Source organism: Haemorhous mexicanus, chromosome 13 (assembly GCF_027477595.1).
Source record: "Haemorhous mexicanus isolate bHaeMex1 chromosome 13, bHaeMex1.pri, whole genome shotgun sequence".
Taxonomy (NCBI): Eukaryota; Metazoa; Chordata; class Aves; order Passeriformes; family Fringillidae; genus Haemorhous; species Haemorhous mexicanus.
In genome coordinates this window covers 252,063-266,131 of record NC_082353.1, presented here as the reverse complement: position 1 = coordinate 266,131, position 14,069 = coordinate 252,063, and the positions used below count along the sequence as shown (strand labels likewise).

The 14,069-nt window shown below is 40.3% G+C and overlaps 1 protein-coding gene across 2 annotated transcripts in view; it reads left to right on the top strand.

Moving 5' to 3' along the window:
• ITGA9 (integrin subunit alpha 9) overlaps window positions 1-14,069 on the top strand; it is a 245,290-nt gene that overhangs the window by 35,305 nt on the left and 195,916 nt on the right. For both annotated transcript variants that reach the window (XM_059857962.1, XM_059857961.1), the window contains exons 12-14: window positions 1,857-1,947; window positions 2,501-2,546; window positions 6,532-6,686. In XM_059857962.1, the coding sequence (XP_059713945.1) occupies window positions 1,857-1,947; window positions 2,501-2,546; window positions 6,532-6,686 (292 nt within the window). The remainder of the gene's footprint in view (window positions 1-1,856; window positions 1,948-2,500; window positions 2,547-6,531; window positions 6,687-14,069) is intronic.

The window sequence follows — 14,069 nt, the reverse complement described above, 5'->3', positions numbered from 1 at the left end:
TTGGCAGTTTTTTTTTTGGTCATTCTTGGGAAAATTTTACATTTTTTAAGGACAGATCAGCAGGGTGGGAAGGAAGGCATCCTGTTTGTGATCTCTCCCTCCCCACTGGAGCAAGGCCAGCAGATACAGCACATGTCTCTCTATTTGGTCAGTGGGAAAATACCCAGCTCAAGAGTGTGGCAGGGCATGTGGTCATTGACTCCTGATAAACTGTTCCTGTCATTGTCCCATGCCCTGAGGCAGCCATGGGGGCACCGCTTACAGGCATTGTCTCTCTGCCATTTCCCACGATCTGGTGCAGGGGACTAGAGACACCGCTGGTTCAAGTTCTGTGTGCAACCAAAACTGTAACAATTTCATCTCTTTACCTATATGCCCTGGATTTTAACCTGGAGGTGGAAGACATTTTGCATCTTATTACTATATTCCTGATCCATTTTACTGATGTGGAGTTCCTCTTTGAAATAAGCTGTGAGAGGTGGAGGGGGGGGTGTCCAGCAGGGTATATATTTTCACCCTTTTCATTTTGTTAGCTCTTCCTCCTCCTTCCTCCTGCTTTCATCATTTAAAGTGCCTGTAAGTGTCATTCTCTGATGTCTCTTCACTGGCAGCTATTAACAGAAGCAGCTGACTTGGCTTTGTGTCCTGCTGTTTTCATTTATGGTACTTAAAAGCAGCATTATTCTTCTGTCTTGTAGGCTGAAAGAATGCACAGATGTGTTTTAGGTGTTTGCAGGTGGGATTTACCACCCTAACTGGGATCCCCAAAAATGGAATGTGAGTGTAATGTGGGGATGAAGTTACTTCCAGTTAAGCTTACCTGCCCACAAGTAGCAACAGAGATCTGTACTCAGAGGAGCTCTGTTTTCCCTGTAAACTAACTGTCAGAATATCTTTTTTACCTTCAACTAGTCTTTTTTTCCATAAATTTCCTGCCTGATCTTTTGTCCAATATTGCATTCTTTTATGGGAGAGCCAGGAAAGTTGGTCACATGTCACAAACAGTGAAGCACCTCCAACAGACTTAAAATTACTTCATGATTTCCTCTGTCTGTAACTTCTGCAGTCAGAAGTTGATTTGAGTTCAGGTCTTGCACTGGTGGCCCAGCAGAATGATTGAAAGCTAGCTGATTGCCTTCTTAGAAAAAGAGATTTTGATATGTTAATTTGCTTCAGACATTTGCATTTCCAATGCAAATCATTTAGAGAAAATTTTGTTTTATTATTAAAAGAAGAAAGAAACTATGTTAGAAGTTAATTATTCTTTGTGTGGGGGAGGCAAAAATGAAATACAACGTCCAAACTGGCAGAAAATACTCTGTAATAGATAATGGAAACCAGAATTTTCAAATGGAATGAGAATTAATCATTTTGACTTTGAGTATGCTGGCAGACTTGGTGAAAAGAAATGGTTGTGCATGATTTTCTGTTTTAACTAATCATTAATATTGTTAACATGCTTCTTAAAACTTTTATTCACAGACATTAGGTAATTAAAAAAAAAATCTCTTGGGTACAGTTATATTTTTTCCTCATGCAGAAATCTGTTTGATGTGTTCCTTATTTTGCTTAGGTCTACATGAGTATTGTAATGCAGGTGTGGGTTTTTAGGTAAAGTCAACATTGGTCTCCTACTAGCCAGGAGCAGAAGGGCAGTTGACAGCCTTCCTGTTAGGGTTGTGTGCGTGCAGTGCAAGACAGCAGGTGCGTAGCACTTCCAGCCCACAGAAGAGAGACCCAGTGGCCATGGAAATCATGCTTAAATGTTTTGGGATTTTTTGTGTTGCAATGGGTTTTTTTTAGAGGATTTTTTTTTTTGTTAATGAATAATTTCACTTGTGTGTTTTCTACTGCAGAAGCTGTCTGGAGAAACAGTAAACCCAAAGCTGCGTATGTTTGGCCAGTCCATATCAGGGGGAGTTGATATGGATAGCAATGGTTACCCAGGTGTGTCAATTACTCTGGCAGTGAGAGCATCAGGAAAATACATCAGCAGGCTGAGAAAATACATCAGCAGGCTGAGAGCATCAGGAAAATACATCAGCAGATCTGGTTGTTTTCAGGCTCCTAGTTCCTGCCATTGCAGGTGGTCAGTGACACTGAGATGCTTTTTCCATTTCTATTCTGCCACTCAAAACTCCTGATAAAAATTTTCAGTGATTGCCTAATTAAAGTTTTTGGACTGTTACAATGATTCAGTATCTGGTCAAGGTTTTAAGTTACTGGGAAGCTGCTCTGTCAGGATGGCAATCTTAAAATAACCCAAAAAGTAGAGAATAATATAACAGTAGTAATAAAAATCAAACAACCAAGCAGAAATGAACATCACAGAACTGATCCTTTTATTACAAGACCTATGACATAATGATATTTGAAGGGACAAACTGGCTAAGTCAGAAAATGCTTTTTTTAGATTCATGCTCTGTGATTTAGCAACAGATATGAGACAACTGAATTTTATGCCTCCTTTGTAACTGCCTCAATGTTACAAACATTTCAGATATGACTGTTGGAGCCTTCCTGTCAGACAGTGTGGTACTTCTGAGGTGAGATATCTTTTTCATTCACTGTTGTCTTCTTCTGTTTTCTGTTTATTTCTTATGTGGTCTAAGTCCAGTTTCCTCCCTAGTTTATTGTGGCCAGATGAAGCTAGCTGGATTACTTTTTAAGCAAAACCTTAGACATGAATGGTGTCAAAAAATGCAGTCTAATTTAAATAGAGTAGTGGGGGGTGATAATACCAGGATAATACCTGGTCTATGAGGAAAAAGGGTTAGAGCCGAAAGGAAATGTGTTGCATCTCAGTGCCTCTAAGAAAGGTTGCTCCTGACTTGTGACAAGGCTTTTTTATTATTCTGATGTTTAACTGAAGTAAATCAATGGTGATTAAAGGGAATGCAGTTTAGCTAAAAATGAGCTACTTAGGATGCCAGGATGTAGTTTTGCAGATACTGATAGATAGATACACAGTTTTGCAGATATATATAATTTTATAATGGGATGCAGAGTGAAATGAGAGTGTTTAGGGAAATGAAATACGAATACATTTTCAGTGCACACAGGAGCTGGGCTGCTGTTTCAAGTTTGTGAGTTAAGTGTAATTGCTTGTTCTGTCTTATAGAGGTGGGACAGCTTGGTTCACCATATTATGTGGGTGGAGAGTTAGAGTGCAAGTGACCTGGGTAACAGAATGGAAAGCTGGATTTTTGTCAGTAGCTCCTTTGTTACACTTGTTAATATTAAATAAAAAAATCCTTTCAATACTTAGATATCTCTAGGAACTCCTGCATCTTAATGGAAAATTAAGCTCTCTGCTGGAGCTGCGGAACAGATGTGCCAACCTTCTTCCTGTTCAAGGCAGGAGAAACTTGGCTGTGTTTCCATTTGAATCAGTTACACTGAAGAAAAAGAAAAAGGAGAGGGAGGGAAGAAATACTTTTGATGATCAGCATGGCAAACGGTCAAGACTTTTGAAGAGTTTTCTGTTTCTTCATCATATATACAAAGAACACTAATAAACTGCTTCTGTGAAAAGGTGTGCCATGCCCCGGATGCAAATTCACGGTCTCACATCTCTGAAGCTGCTAGAAAGAAAACTACATTTTTCACCTACATTGATGTTACTTGCAGAGAAGGGAAGACAAACTGAAAGGCTTATTGTGATTAAAACCACATACATCACAACAGCACGATGACCTCTGTTCATGCGTTCAGTTATGTTTGTGCATTTCAGGGGAAATTAGTTCATTACTGACTAACTTTGTGAACAGCTTGATTAATTGCTGTTACTGCCAATTTACAGTGTGTCCCTCTTGCTGTTAGGATAAAGAGATAAACTTTTTCTCCCCCATGCATCCCCTCACCCTTCCTGCTTTTGTGAAGTTCTTTAACCAAAATCAACAAATGTTTTGCCAGATGATATTTAACGCCTTTGCTGGAAGCCTTTCTTGACTCCGGCCAGACGCATTCTGTTGATCATGTGTGTATTGGAATAAATACCAACATAGCTGGACGGGACGTGCCTGAACTTATCTGGCCCCTGCTGCTGAACCAAATGGTGGCAGCTGCGGTTTCACCCCAGAGACACTTTTGGCTAGCTGGATGCTGCAGCTGGGCACATGGAGACAAGTCCAGGCATGCAGGAACTCAGGTTTACCTTTGGCAGAGAAGTTTTAAGGCGATGGTGAAGGAAAGGAGTCGGTTCTGATGGAAGGTTTTGATCCAGAGCTTTATTCTGGCCCACAGGCCTCTGAATCTGGTATCAGCTCTAACAGAACTCTCCAACTGCATGGTTGCTGACTCTTTTAAACCCAGTAGAGGGGGAGGGAAGGGGTAAAGATTCCACCAAGTAGGTACATGAGAGGAGCTCTTAAGGGACAAAGGATGGCCCAATGTCCCCCCAGGGGTAGGGGGCATCTTTTGAATCTGCCCAATCATTCAGTGCCCTACTGAAATGGCAGGAATGACAGACAGTACTTGGCAGAGGGCAAGGGAGGTGGAAGGAGAGGTGACTGACACACCTGGCAGGGAATTATTATGAGAAGAACCAAGTTTCTGAGGTTAACCCTGAAATCACAACGCAACATGTGTGTGTATGGCTCTTTGACAGATGCATTGGGTTGTTTTTCCCCAGTGAATAGCCAAGTGACTTAGCATTAAGGAAAAATCACAGTGCATAATAGCTGGAGAAATACTTTTTTGAAGGACAAATATTTTTATAGATCAGTTTACTCTTTTATGTCTCTAAGCATTCAGAAAGAGTGGGTTTTTTTGAAGGTATGAAATCATCATAGGATGCTTTTTTCGTCACTTTTTTCCCTCCCTTCCCCCTGCTGTATATATTTCTAAGACTAGAATTTCTTTTTATTCTTCATCTCAAAATGTGAACTTGCACTGTTACTGCGGTAAAACAGTCTGAGCAGCTGTATTGCAGACTGATGTGAATCTTGTTCCAGTTCATATCAATTAGGTGTAACCACAATCCCTGCTCTCTTCTCCTTCTCCCATACCTCTAAATTTAAGTGGTTTGTGGTGTGACAGTCCTGAAGTGGTTTACAAGATCTGGCCTTGCATGGCTGCTGGAACTACCTTAGAACTGAACCTACTGGTTGCTGCACACTTTATTACTGTAGTTGATTTTGGAAGAACATGTTCATCTTGAACACATACAGAATTGAAAACAGAAAGAATAACACCCATAAATTTTGGGCTGAAGTCCTGCTCTGGAGGTGGCTCAGGAATGCCTGAGTTTCTGGCTTGCTTTTCCCAGTCAAGCTGCTGAGGCTTCTGTGTTGTGTGAAGAAGGAAACTGTTGAGAAATATATTCAGTGCAGGTAGCTTGGTGTGTGAACTGCAGATTGAGCTCTGGGTGGTGGGAGCCCAAAGCAAGGGTACACTCAGGGACACTGAGACATAGCAGGAGCTGAGGACTCAGGAGGCAGAATAGAGACTTTAGTGTGCTTTGATTGTGAGGCTATAAAAGCCCATGGGGTCCTTTGTTTGGGGATCCTCCTTGGAGGTACCACCTTCAGCTGTTTCCATGTTTCTGCACTGCAAATAAAAGGCTTTATGAAACTATGGGAAACCTGGTCTGACTGTGTAGGTGTGGTGTGTGTAGGGAGTCAAAGTGGGCACCTTGTCAGCTCACTGAAGCCACACACTGTAATGAGCTTTGGTCTCAGCAGTTAAAGTTTCTGGTGGTGGGAGTGTGAGTACCTCCTGGATGGTTAGACAGAGAAGTTTCCTTAGCAAGACACCTGTGCCTTAAGGCAGTCAACTTGCTCTGTGATTCTGGCTGAGGTCTCCCTCAACCAGTAGTACTGGTAGCAATAACCTGGTGCTGGAGTTGCAAGAGTAGACAGCTTTTGTTCACAGTGCACTGGATAATTCCTGAATCACAGTTCAGCAGTGTGATAAGAGTATTCAATCCTTATCACTTGCCAGGAGGGAATTAACCAAACTTTTCCTCTAGAAAACATTGATGTGGTGTTTGCTGTCCCTTTTATGCTGTCAGAAAAATTATGTATGAATTCATCTCGTGTGGAGGATCTCTGTGCTCTTTCATTTACTTTGAGGTCACAAATTTGACTATAGACCATTCTGTGGAAACCCACAGTCTCTCCCTACCTATCCCTGTTCATCCAAGATGGTTAGCAATCAGTCTCATTTGCATGAACTTGTTGTTCTTGTTTGCTGTTCTGGTAATTTTGTTATCCTCTTTAGTCATCAAGAAGGTTATGCAACATTTTCTAGAGATGATTATTGTTATTACATGTTATCAGTTTCCTCAGCTGCCTGCCTGCAGTCTGTATTTGAGCACTAATCTTCAAGCTGACATTACCACTTTCACTTAAATGCTAGTAGCCCTTGCCAACTAGATAAAATGCTAGTTTATTTTACAATTCAAATGTACTCTCTTATTTTTCCTGTCTGCTTGAAATTGGGCAGTTTACCAAATTTGCTGTTTTTTCCTTTTGTGTGAGAATTTCCCTCTGAATGGTCACTCAATTCTACTTCTCTGTTGATCTCCAGATCCAGGCCTGTCATTACCATAGATGTCACCATTTTCCTGCCCATATCTATCAATATCACAGCTCCTCAGTGCCATGATGGTTTGCAGCCGGTGAACTGCCTCAATGTCACAGCATGCTTTCGTTTCCGTGGCAAGCATGTTCCTGGAGAAATAGGTAAGGTACCTGTGCCAGCCCTAGACAGGACCACAGTAATAGGTTGACCCAGAGTCAAGGTCTCTCTTTGTACTTAGTAACAGAGCTTTTGTGTGAAATAAGTAGTTTCAAGATTACCATGGGCCATACAATCCCAGAAAGCTGGAGGCTTGAGAACATTCTTGGACGTTTTCACCTTCTGATGAGACTGACATAATAATGAGGCAGATTCTTCCTGAGTGAAATGAAGAAAATGTCTCCTTGGTCTTACTGCAAGGATAGAGAACACAGCCTTCTGAGTTCATATTCCCTGTCTACCTCTTGATAATACATACCTGTATCCATATCCTCTATCAGTATTATTAGAAAACAGGTATGATTTGCTCTGGATTAGTAGAAAATCTGTTGTTGAAAGTCTGCCAGGAGCTCTTGAAACAGACATGAGAAAATAATTTTCTGTGCATCAGTTTACCTGTTTGTAAATTGATTACAAATAGCCTAGTATTTTACTGATTGCAAGAATATCTTCCAGATTAAGTGAAACACTTAGATTTTCTCAGGTGAATGGAATTGTGTAACGTGTAATTGCCCTAGCCTTTACATCTTGGCTCCATTGAAATACTACTTATGTCTTTTACGTCTCAATGCTTACAAATCTTAGGTGTTTTATAAAGTGGTATTGGACAGATACAGCATTTCTAAATATTTAAGGCCTGGGTTAATTTTTTTTCATGATGTTTCACCTTTGTCATGCTTTAAGAATGGCAGAGGACTTGTACTGTACTGTTCAGCGAAGATGCCTCAGCCTCACATCATGCTGTGTCTTGAGAGTGAATCTGGTGAGGAGCTGGGGGTAACACTGCCTCCTCTTGCTCTGTGCCCTAACCTTTTTGAGCAGCTATTTGAGAAGGGTGAGTTGCATCTGTGTATCCTCACCTGAGCCTGCTGCAGTATTCTGTTTTTAATTAAGTCAGAAAAGGAAAAGGCTTCTTGTTACTTTTTGCATTCATATGAAGTGAGAACTACAAGCAGCTTGTCACTGTCAACTGAACAGCTCAAAACAATGGAGTTACTATATTTAAGATTCCTCTGTATCCTAACATATTGGTGCAACTGAGACTTCAGTTTTGGTTTTTGCTTCCTCTAAATGCTGGCTTTTTCCTTCCCTGTAGATGATGACTAAGTAGACAAATACATGCTTTGATAAAGTATGTTTTTTACTACCCAGGAATCAGTGTTTTTTAATGGGTATGAGGGATATCACAATATTGTATCTCTTAGGTGTTGGATCAATATGTTTTGAAATTAGTTATAGAATTATACAGTGGGTCTTCATTTTCAAATTCTATACAGAAGTATCCTCAACAGATATACGTATTAATGTGTGTCAATCAGCCAAGTTTCGAGAGGATTCCCGGCTCTTGTAGTATAATTGATTAACTTCACATCCTGGAATAAAAGGAAATGGATTTTTTGAGGATGTGTTTCCTTGTATGCATTCACATATAGTTGGAAGAATATTATATGTAATATTCTTAGTCCACTGGATAATTCTATTTATTATGAAAACTAGTTTTTATAATACAAAATTACTACACAAAACATATTCATGCAAAATGTTCTCATGCAAACATATTTTTACATCAGGGCAATGCTCTGTTTTCCAGAAGATAGTTGTAATTTAATCTTGACACACAAGAGAAACTGTGGATTTATTATTGGTGGGATTAGAAATGAAATTAATTCCCTTTCAAACTTCGTTGTATTATCCAAAGTAATTTTTTTCTTTTGAATTTCAGTGAGTAAATTGCCCTTATCACATTCTGCACCCACAACTGAGAAGCATGTGTATTGCAGAATGTGCTATAGTCACTACACTGATGGGCATAAATAGAAGAACTGAGGCAAAGTTAAAATACCCTCTTTGGACATATGGCAGGAAATATAACATACATTGGCTTGAGAGCTTGTAAAAGGCTTTTTTTATTTTATTCATGTCCTTTTTGCAGTCCATGGCTATCTCTCCAGGTTTAGGAAGCGGGATTCAATAATTTCTTAAGTGACTTTTTTGTGTTTTGTTAAGATTTTTTTGGTTCTCTACTTAGTAAATCAGAAAAAATTAGCCAAATCATAATTTTAAAGCCCTCTGACTAATAACTACAGCGGTTAGTACATATTTTTATGATTTCAAATATGTATAAATTTTTATACCAACTCTTAGGATAAAATTGGTTGAGACAAATTATACATTCATAAGACCTTTTGCCACACCATTTTTCAGCAAAAAGAAAACTAGTTAGGTAAAAATCAAACTTATGTAGAATACTTTAACTAATATTTGATCTTTCAGCAAGCCACTTGCAATAAAAATACAAAGTACAAACATTAAGAAACTGAAAATGTAAACAATTATGGTGACACTTTAAATTTCATTGATTTTCATGTAGCTCCATTTCATATGTTGGTAGGTTCCTATAAAAAGAAAGCGAATGTGCTGTTTTGCAGTTTCTCTGCTCCCAAACTGTTTTCCATATTTTCAGTGTGGGGATGTTTGACCTTCCTAGTAAAAAAGAAAAGAAATAAACTTCCCTGGCAAAATATGTCAGAATGAAACAAGATGCTGATTATATTAACTTTTTTAGGTAAAGTTTTAGCTTTTATTCCATGAAGTGCTTGTTGCACTACTTCTGTTCTTTCCCACAGTTTTTCAGTGAGATCTCCTCCAACTGATTTTATGTTCAGTGGAGGGGGTGAAACTGCTTTAATTGCAATCTGTGAATTAGGGAGTGGTTTTGGCATTTGACTTGCCCTTTTTTTTCAGGGTTTTAGTAGGCTTCTGCTTTTTGCCTGGGAGCAGTCAGCCTTATCAGTTAGCTCCTTTTATTCCAGTGATTTTCCTTTTCGACATGATCGAATTTAGTGACAAGCAATGCCACTGCCTAAAGTCTTTTTTAATAACGCATCACCTTTTTAGTAACCAATTGCTCCCTATCACAATTTTTTTTTTTTCTCACTACGTCCCCAGGGCTACAGAGGTGACTAACAGATTAACTAAGGAAAGACAATAAAACATTTTCCCCTAATATTTTCCTACCACCCCCACAGAGGGAGCTGCATGATAAATACCTAAGCCTGCAAAGGGGCAAAACCATCCCCCAAGGCAGTAGCTGCAGGACTGGCCTCAGGATTAAAACCTGCCTGCTTCTAGTTTTTTTTTTCTCCACGACAAACCACAGACTTATCGCAGGGCGTCCTACACAAAACAGGAGCTGCAGAATTGGCTTCAAGGACTGGAACCTGCCAATTCTGGCTTTTCAAAACAAAACACACAAAAAGTTCAGGGGCATTAGTCCCCACCAAACAGGAACTTTCAGCTCTGCACAAAAGACCACATAGACAACTCAGTTTCCCATAATTTCCACAATTCCCTCAGAGGAAGATATGTTCAAATTTCTAAGCCTCCAGAAGAAACCAGTCTCCACAGCCCCTCAAAGGAAGTTGGTCCAAGTGCTAAGAATTCCTACGGGTGGAATCCTAACAATCCTCACAGCTCCTTAAAAGAAGTAGTGTTTAGATTTCTAAGATTTACTACAGAAGGAAGTATATGAAATAATTTTGTGAGAGAAGACAATATTATTATGAAAGACACTTCAGGTCAGAGAACATTAATCCTGCTGACTACACTGACAAAATGTCAAGATCCAGTTATTAAAGTTATTTGAAATGCTTCTGCCCAAATTAAGGCGCAAACAAGACCATATATCAGTCAATAGTATGGATTTTATTTGATAGTAAATATGAGAGAGAGGGAAGGAAAGAAAGAAATGGAAAATAGGTGGGGGGAAGAGAAAGAGTGACAGAGATAGGTTAAAGAAAATATCACCATCTTTGGATCACAATTGTGAGAAATGATACTCACTTTCAAAAATTTATAAGGGTTTTTAAAAACCTTATCAAAAAAATACAACAGAAGACTGAACAGAGAAAATGATACAGCACCGGAAGCAAAGCATTTTTATCCACCATGTGATCACCCACAACGGATATTCTGCCTTTTAACCGTTTAGCCCCTCTCAGTGTTCTGTCCATCGACTCCTTCTTTTCTGTCCAGTGGTGGAGATCACTTCCTCAAATCCTGATTGGAGGTCAGGTGTTGCCATAGTAATGAGTTGACCCTCCCAAATGCCCCAACTACTTAGGCCATCCTGTGATAACAATGCAAGGGGTGGTCGGGTGAAACTTAACTATAAATCTGTAAAACTTCTCTTAACATATACATAATATTTGCCCTTTAATTGTGAGAGTCAACCATCACATTACTAATCTATCACAAACCCCCCCCCCCCCCCTTTTCCTATTTACAAGTCATTTGGCTTGAGCAATTAACTCAAAAAAATTTTTTTTCTCTCTTGAATGAGTCATACTGGCATCTGTTGATGTGGGCAAGGACAGTGGGAACTGGAGAAAAATCCCAGGTTTCCCCTAGACACACTTATTTGGAATGAACAGAAGCACATCACAGAGGTCTGGTATTGCTTTGACTTCAATCTACCTTGCCTATGGGGTTGCTACCCATAGGAGGTGTATCTCAGTGGTGAATACAGACGCCAACTTGGTCTTGCCTTCCAGTCCCTTTTGTATTAAAAGACAACTGAGGAATTATAGAGGTCCAGTATGGCCTTTTTGTCCCTACCTTACCATGCCTACGGGGTTGCTACCCGCAGCAGGGCTATGGAGTCTTCATGGTAGTGAACAAAGGGGCCAACCTGGTGTTGCCCTCCATTCCTTGTCTTACTTTACTTGTGGTTCTTAAGGAAGCTGCCCCATCACATTTTACGGTCCCTTGTGTACTTCCCCTCAACAGATGCTTGTAATTCTCACCCATTAAAACAGGGAAACAGTTCTTGGGCTGGCTGGTGAAAGCTCGACTCTGCTTTTTGGGCACCTTGTTATTTTTCTGGTTGTCTCTCGGTCTCTGCTTGAGAGTCAATCTCGTTTCACCCAGCCTGGATGTTATAGTCCATTCTTTGGGTTCTTCTACTGGGCCTTTATTCAGTTGGCATGAGTCCATCCCTGCTCTGCAGTTCACACAGCCAATTTGGTGGTGAGCAGTACCTGAAAGGGACCTTCCCACTGAGGATGTTGATCTCTCCCCATAGAGAGATGTTGATCTCTCTATGACCTGATCATTACCCAGTCCCCAGGATTAATATTATGGATTGTGAAATCCAGGGTGGTTGTTTGAGAATTGTCCCTTTATGTCTTAGCCCTTCTACAGTTTGTGCTATAGACATAACATATTTCTTGGCATTGGCTTCCCATTCAAGGTCAAGAAGGGTAACCCAAACAACATCTCATAGGGTGACACCCTCAGATCTGACAGGGGTTGGGTTCTAATTCTTAACAAGGCTAAAGGGAGACATTTTATCCATGACATCTGGGTTTCAGTCATCAGTTTAACTAGAGCTCTTTTAAGAGTTTGATTCATCCCCTCAACCCGACTGGAACTCTGGGGATGTCATGGAGTGTGTAATTCCATAGGGCTTGAACAACTTTCTGCAATATCTTCGATGTGAAATTAGTTCCTTGGTCTGAATCAATCCTGTTTACTATCCCGTATCAGGGGATGACTGATTCTAGCAGTGTTTTACTCACAACGTTGGCATTGGCTTTAACAGTGGATACTGCCTCTACCCAATGAGTCAAGTGATCTACTGTCACTGGCAAAAACTTCCACCGTTGTACCTGGGGAAGCTCAGTAAAGTCTACTTGGATGTTTTGAAAGGGCCGTAAGGCTAGTTCTTGCCCTCCCCTGGGTGTTTTCCTCATGACTTTCTTATTCACTTGTTGACATATCACACACCGTTCGGTAACTCGCTCAGCTATTCTTAAAATTCCTGTACAGCCCCAGTCCCTGAGAAATTGATCACTTATCACTTGTGTACCCCAATGTGCTGTCCCATGTATGCCTTCCAGCATTTTCCTGGCAAGGGGCTTATTCAACATTTGCCTCCCATCTGCTAATCTCCATTTCCCTTCATTATCTTTCTTGGCTCGTATTTTGAGGAGTTCTTCCTCTTCTGTCCCACTGAATACAGAGAATTCTTGCATTTCTCTCATGGGGGTTAATACCATCAGTAGTTTTTCTGTCCATGATTCGGCTGCATTTTTAGCTTCTAAATTTGCTAAACAGTTCCCTTACATCTCTTTAGTCACCCCTTTTTTATGTCCTTTAACGTATAGTACTGCCAATTCCTCAGGTAATTGTAAGTTTTCTAACACTTCTAAAATAAGTTCTTTGTGACTCAGTCCCTTTCCTTTTGAATTTAATAGCCCCCTCTCTTCCCAAATTTTTCCAAAGGTTTGAACTACTCCAAAAGTCTGTGTATATTGTTCCCCTTTTCTGTGCTAGTATTCCCAAAGCTCGTTTTAGGGCATATAACTCACATTCTTGGGCTGACCAGTTGGAAGGTAACTTTCCCTTTTCTATGGCTACCAACCCTTCCTCCACTATAGTGCACCCCGATACCCGGTGCCCCGTGAAGATCCATCCACCCGTGAAGATCCATCGATGTACACTTGTTTCCCTCCTTGGAGTGGTTGATCTGTTAGGTTCTCTCTTACTCTGGTTTGAAAATTTATAACTTCTAGGCAATTATGTATTAATTCCTCACCTTGTTCTCCATACAAAAACTGGACAGGGTTGAGTTGGTTACTCACAATCAGCTCTAAATCACTATTTATTAAGATGGCTTCATACTTTAGCACTCAGGAATCAGTGAGCCATTTCTCAGCCTTTTGGCTTAGGATACTTCTGAGTATGAGGTATATATTTTCAATTTTTCCCCAAATGTTAATTTTTTGCTTTCTTCTACGAGTATGGCTGTTGCCATCATGTCCTGAATGCAGGTTGGCCACCCCCAGCTGACAGGGTGTAGTCTAGTAGTTTTGATAAATAGGCCACTGGTTTCCTGCATCCTCCCCAGTCCTGGGCTAGTACTCCATGTGCTACGCCTTTTTTTATATCTACAAACAGGTAGAAGGGTTTGTCTAAGGCAGGAAGACTTGGTGCTGGTGCACTGACTAATTTTTGCTTTAAAGCTTCAAACTTTTGCTCATTGTTTCCTTCCCACTCAATTTTTTCTTCTTCTTCTTCTTACTTTTCATACAAGAACCAGACAGCCTGCATGTATCCTTCAATCCATAGCCTACAATATCCCAACAAGCCTAGAAACCTCTAACTTCCCGCTTAGTTTTTGGCTGTGGCAGGGAGACTATCCCTGTAATTCTCTCAGGGTTCATTTGCTGGCTCCCTTGACAAATCACAAGTCTTAGGTATTTTATTCCTGCTCTACAAATTGGAGTTTCCCTTATCATATCTGAAGTCCTTGGTTCCCTAAAAAA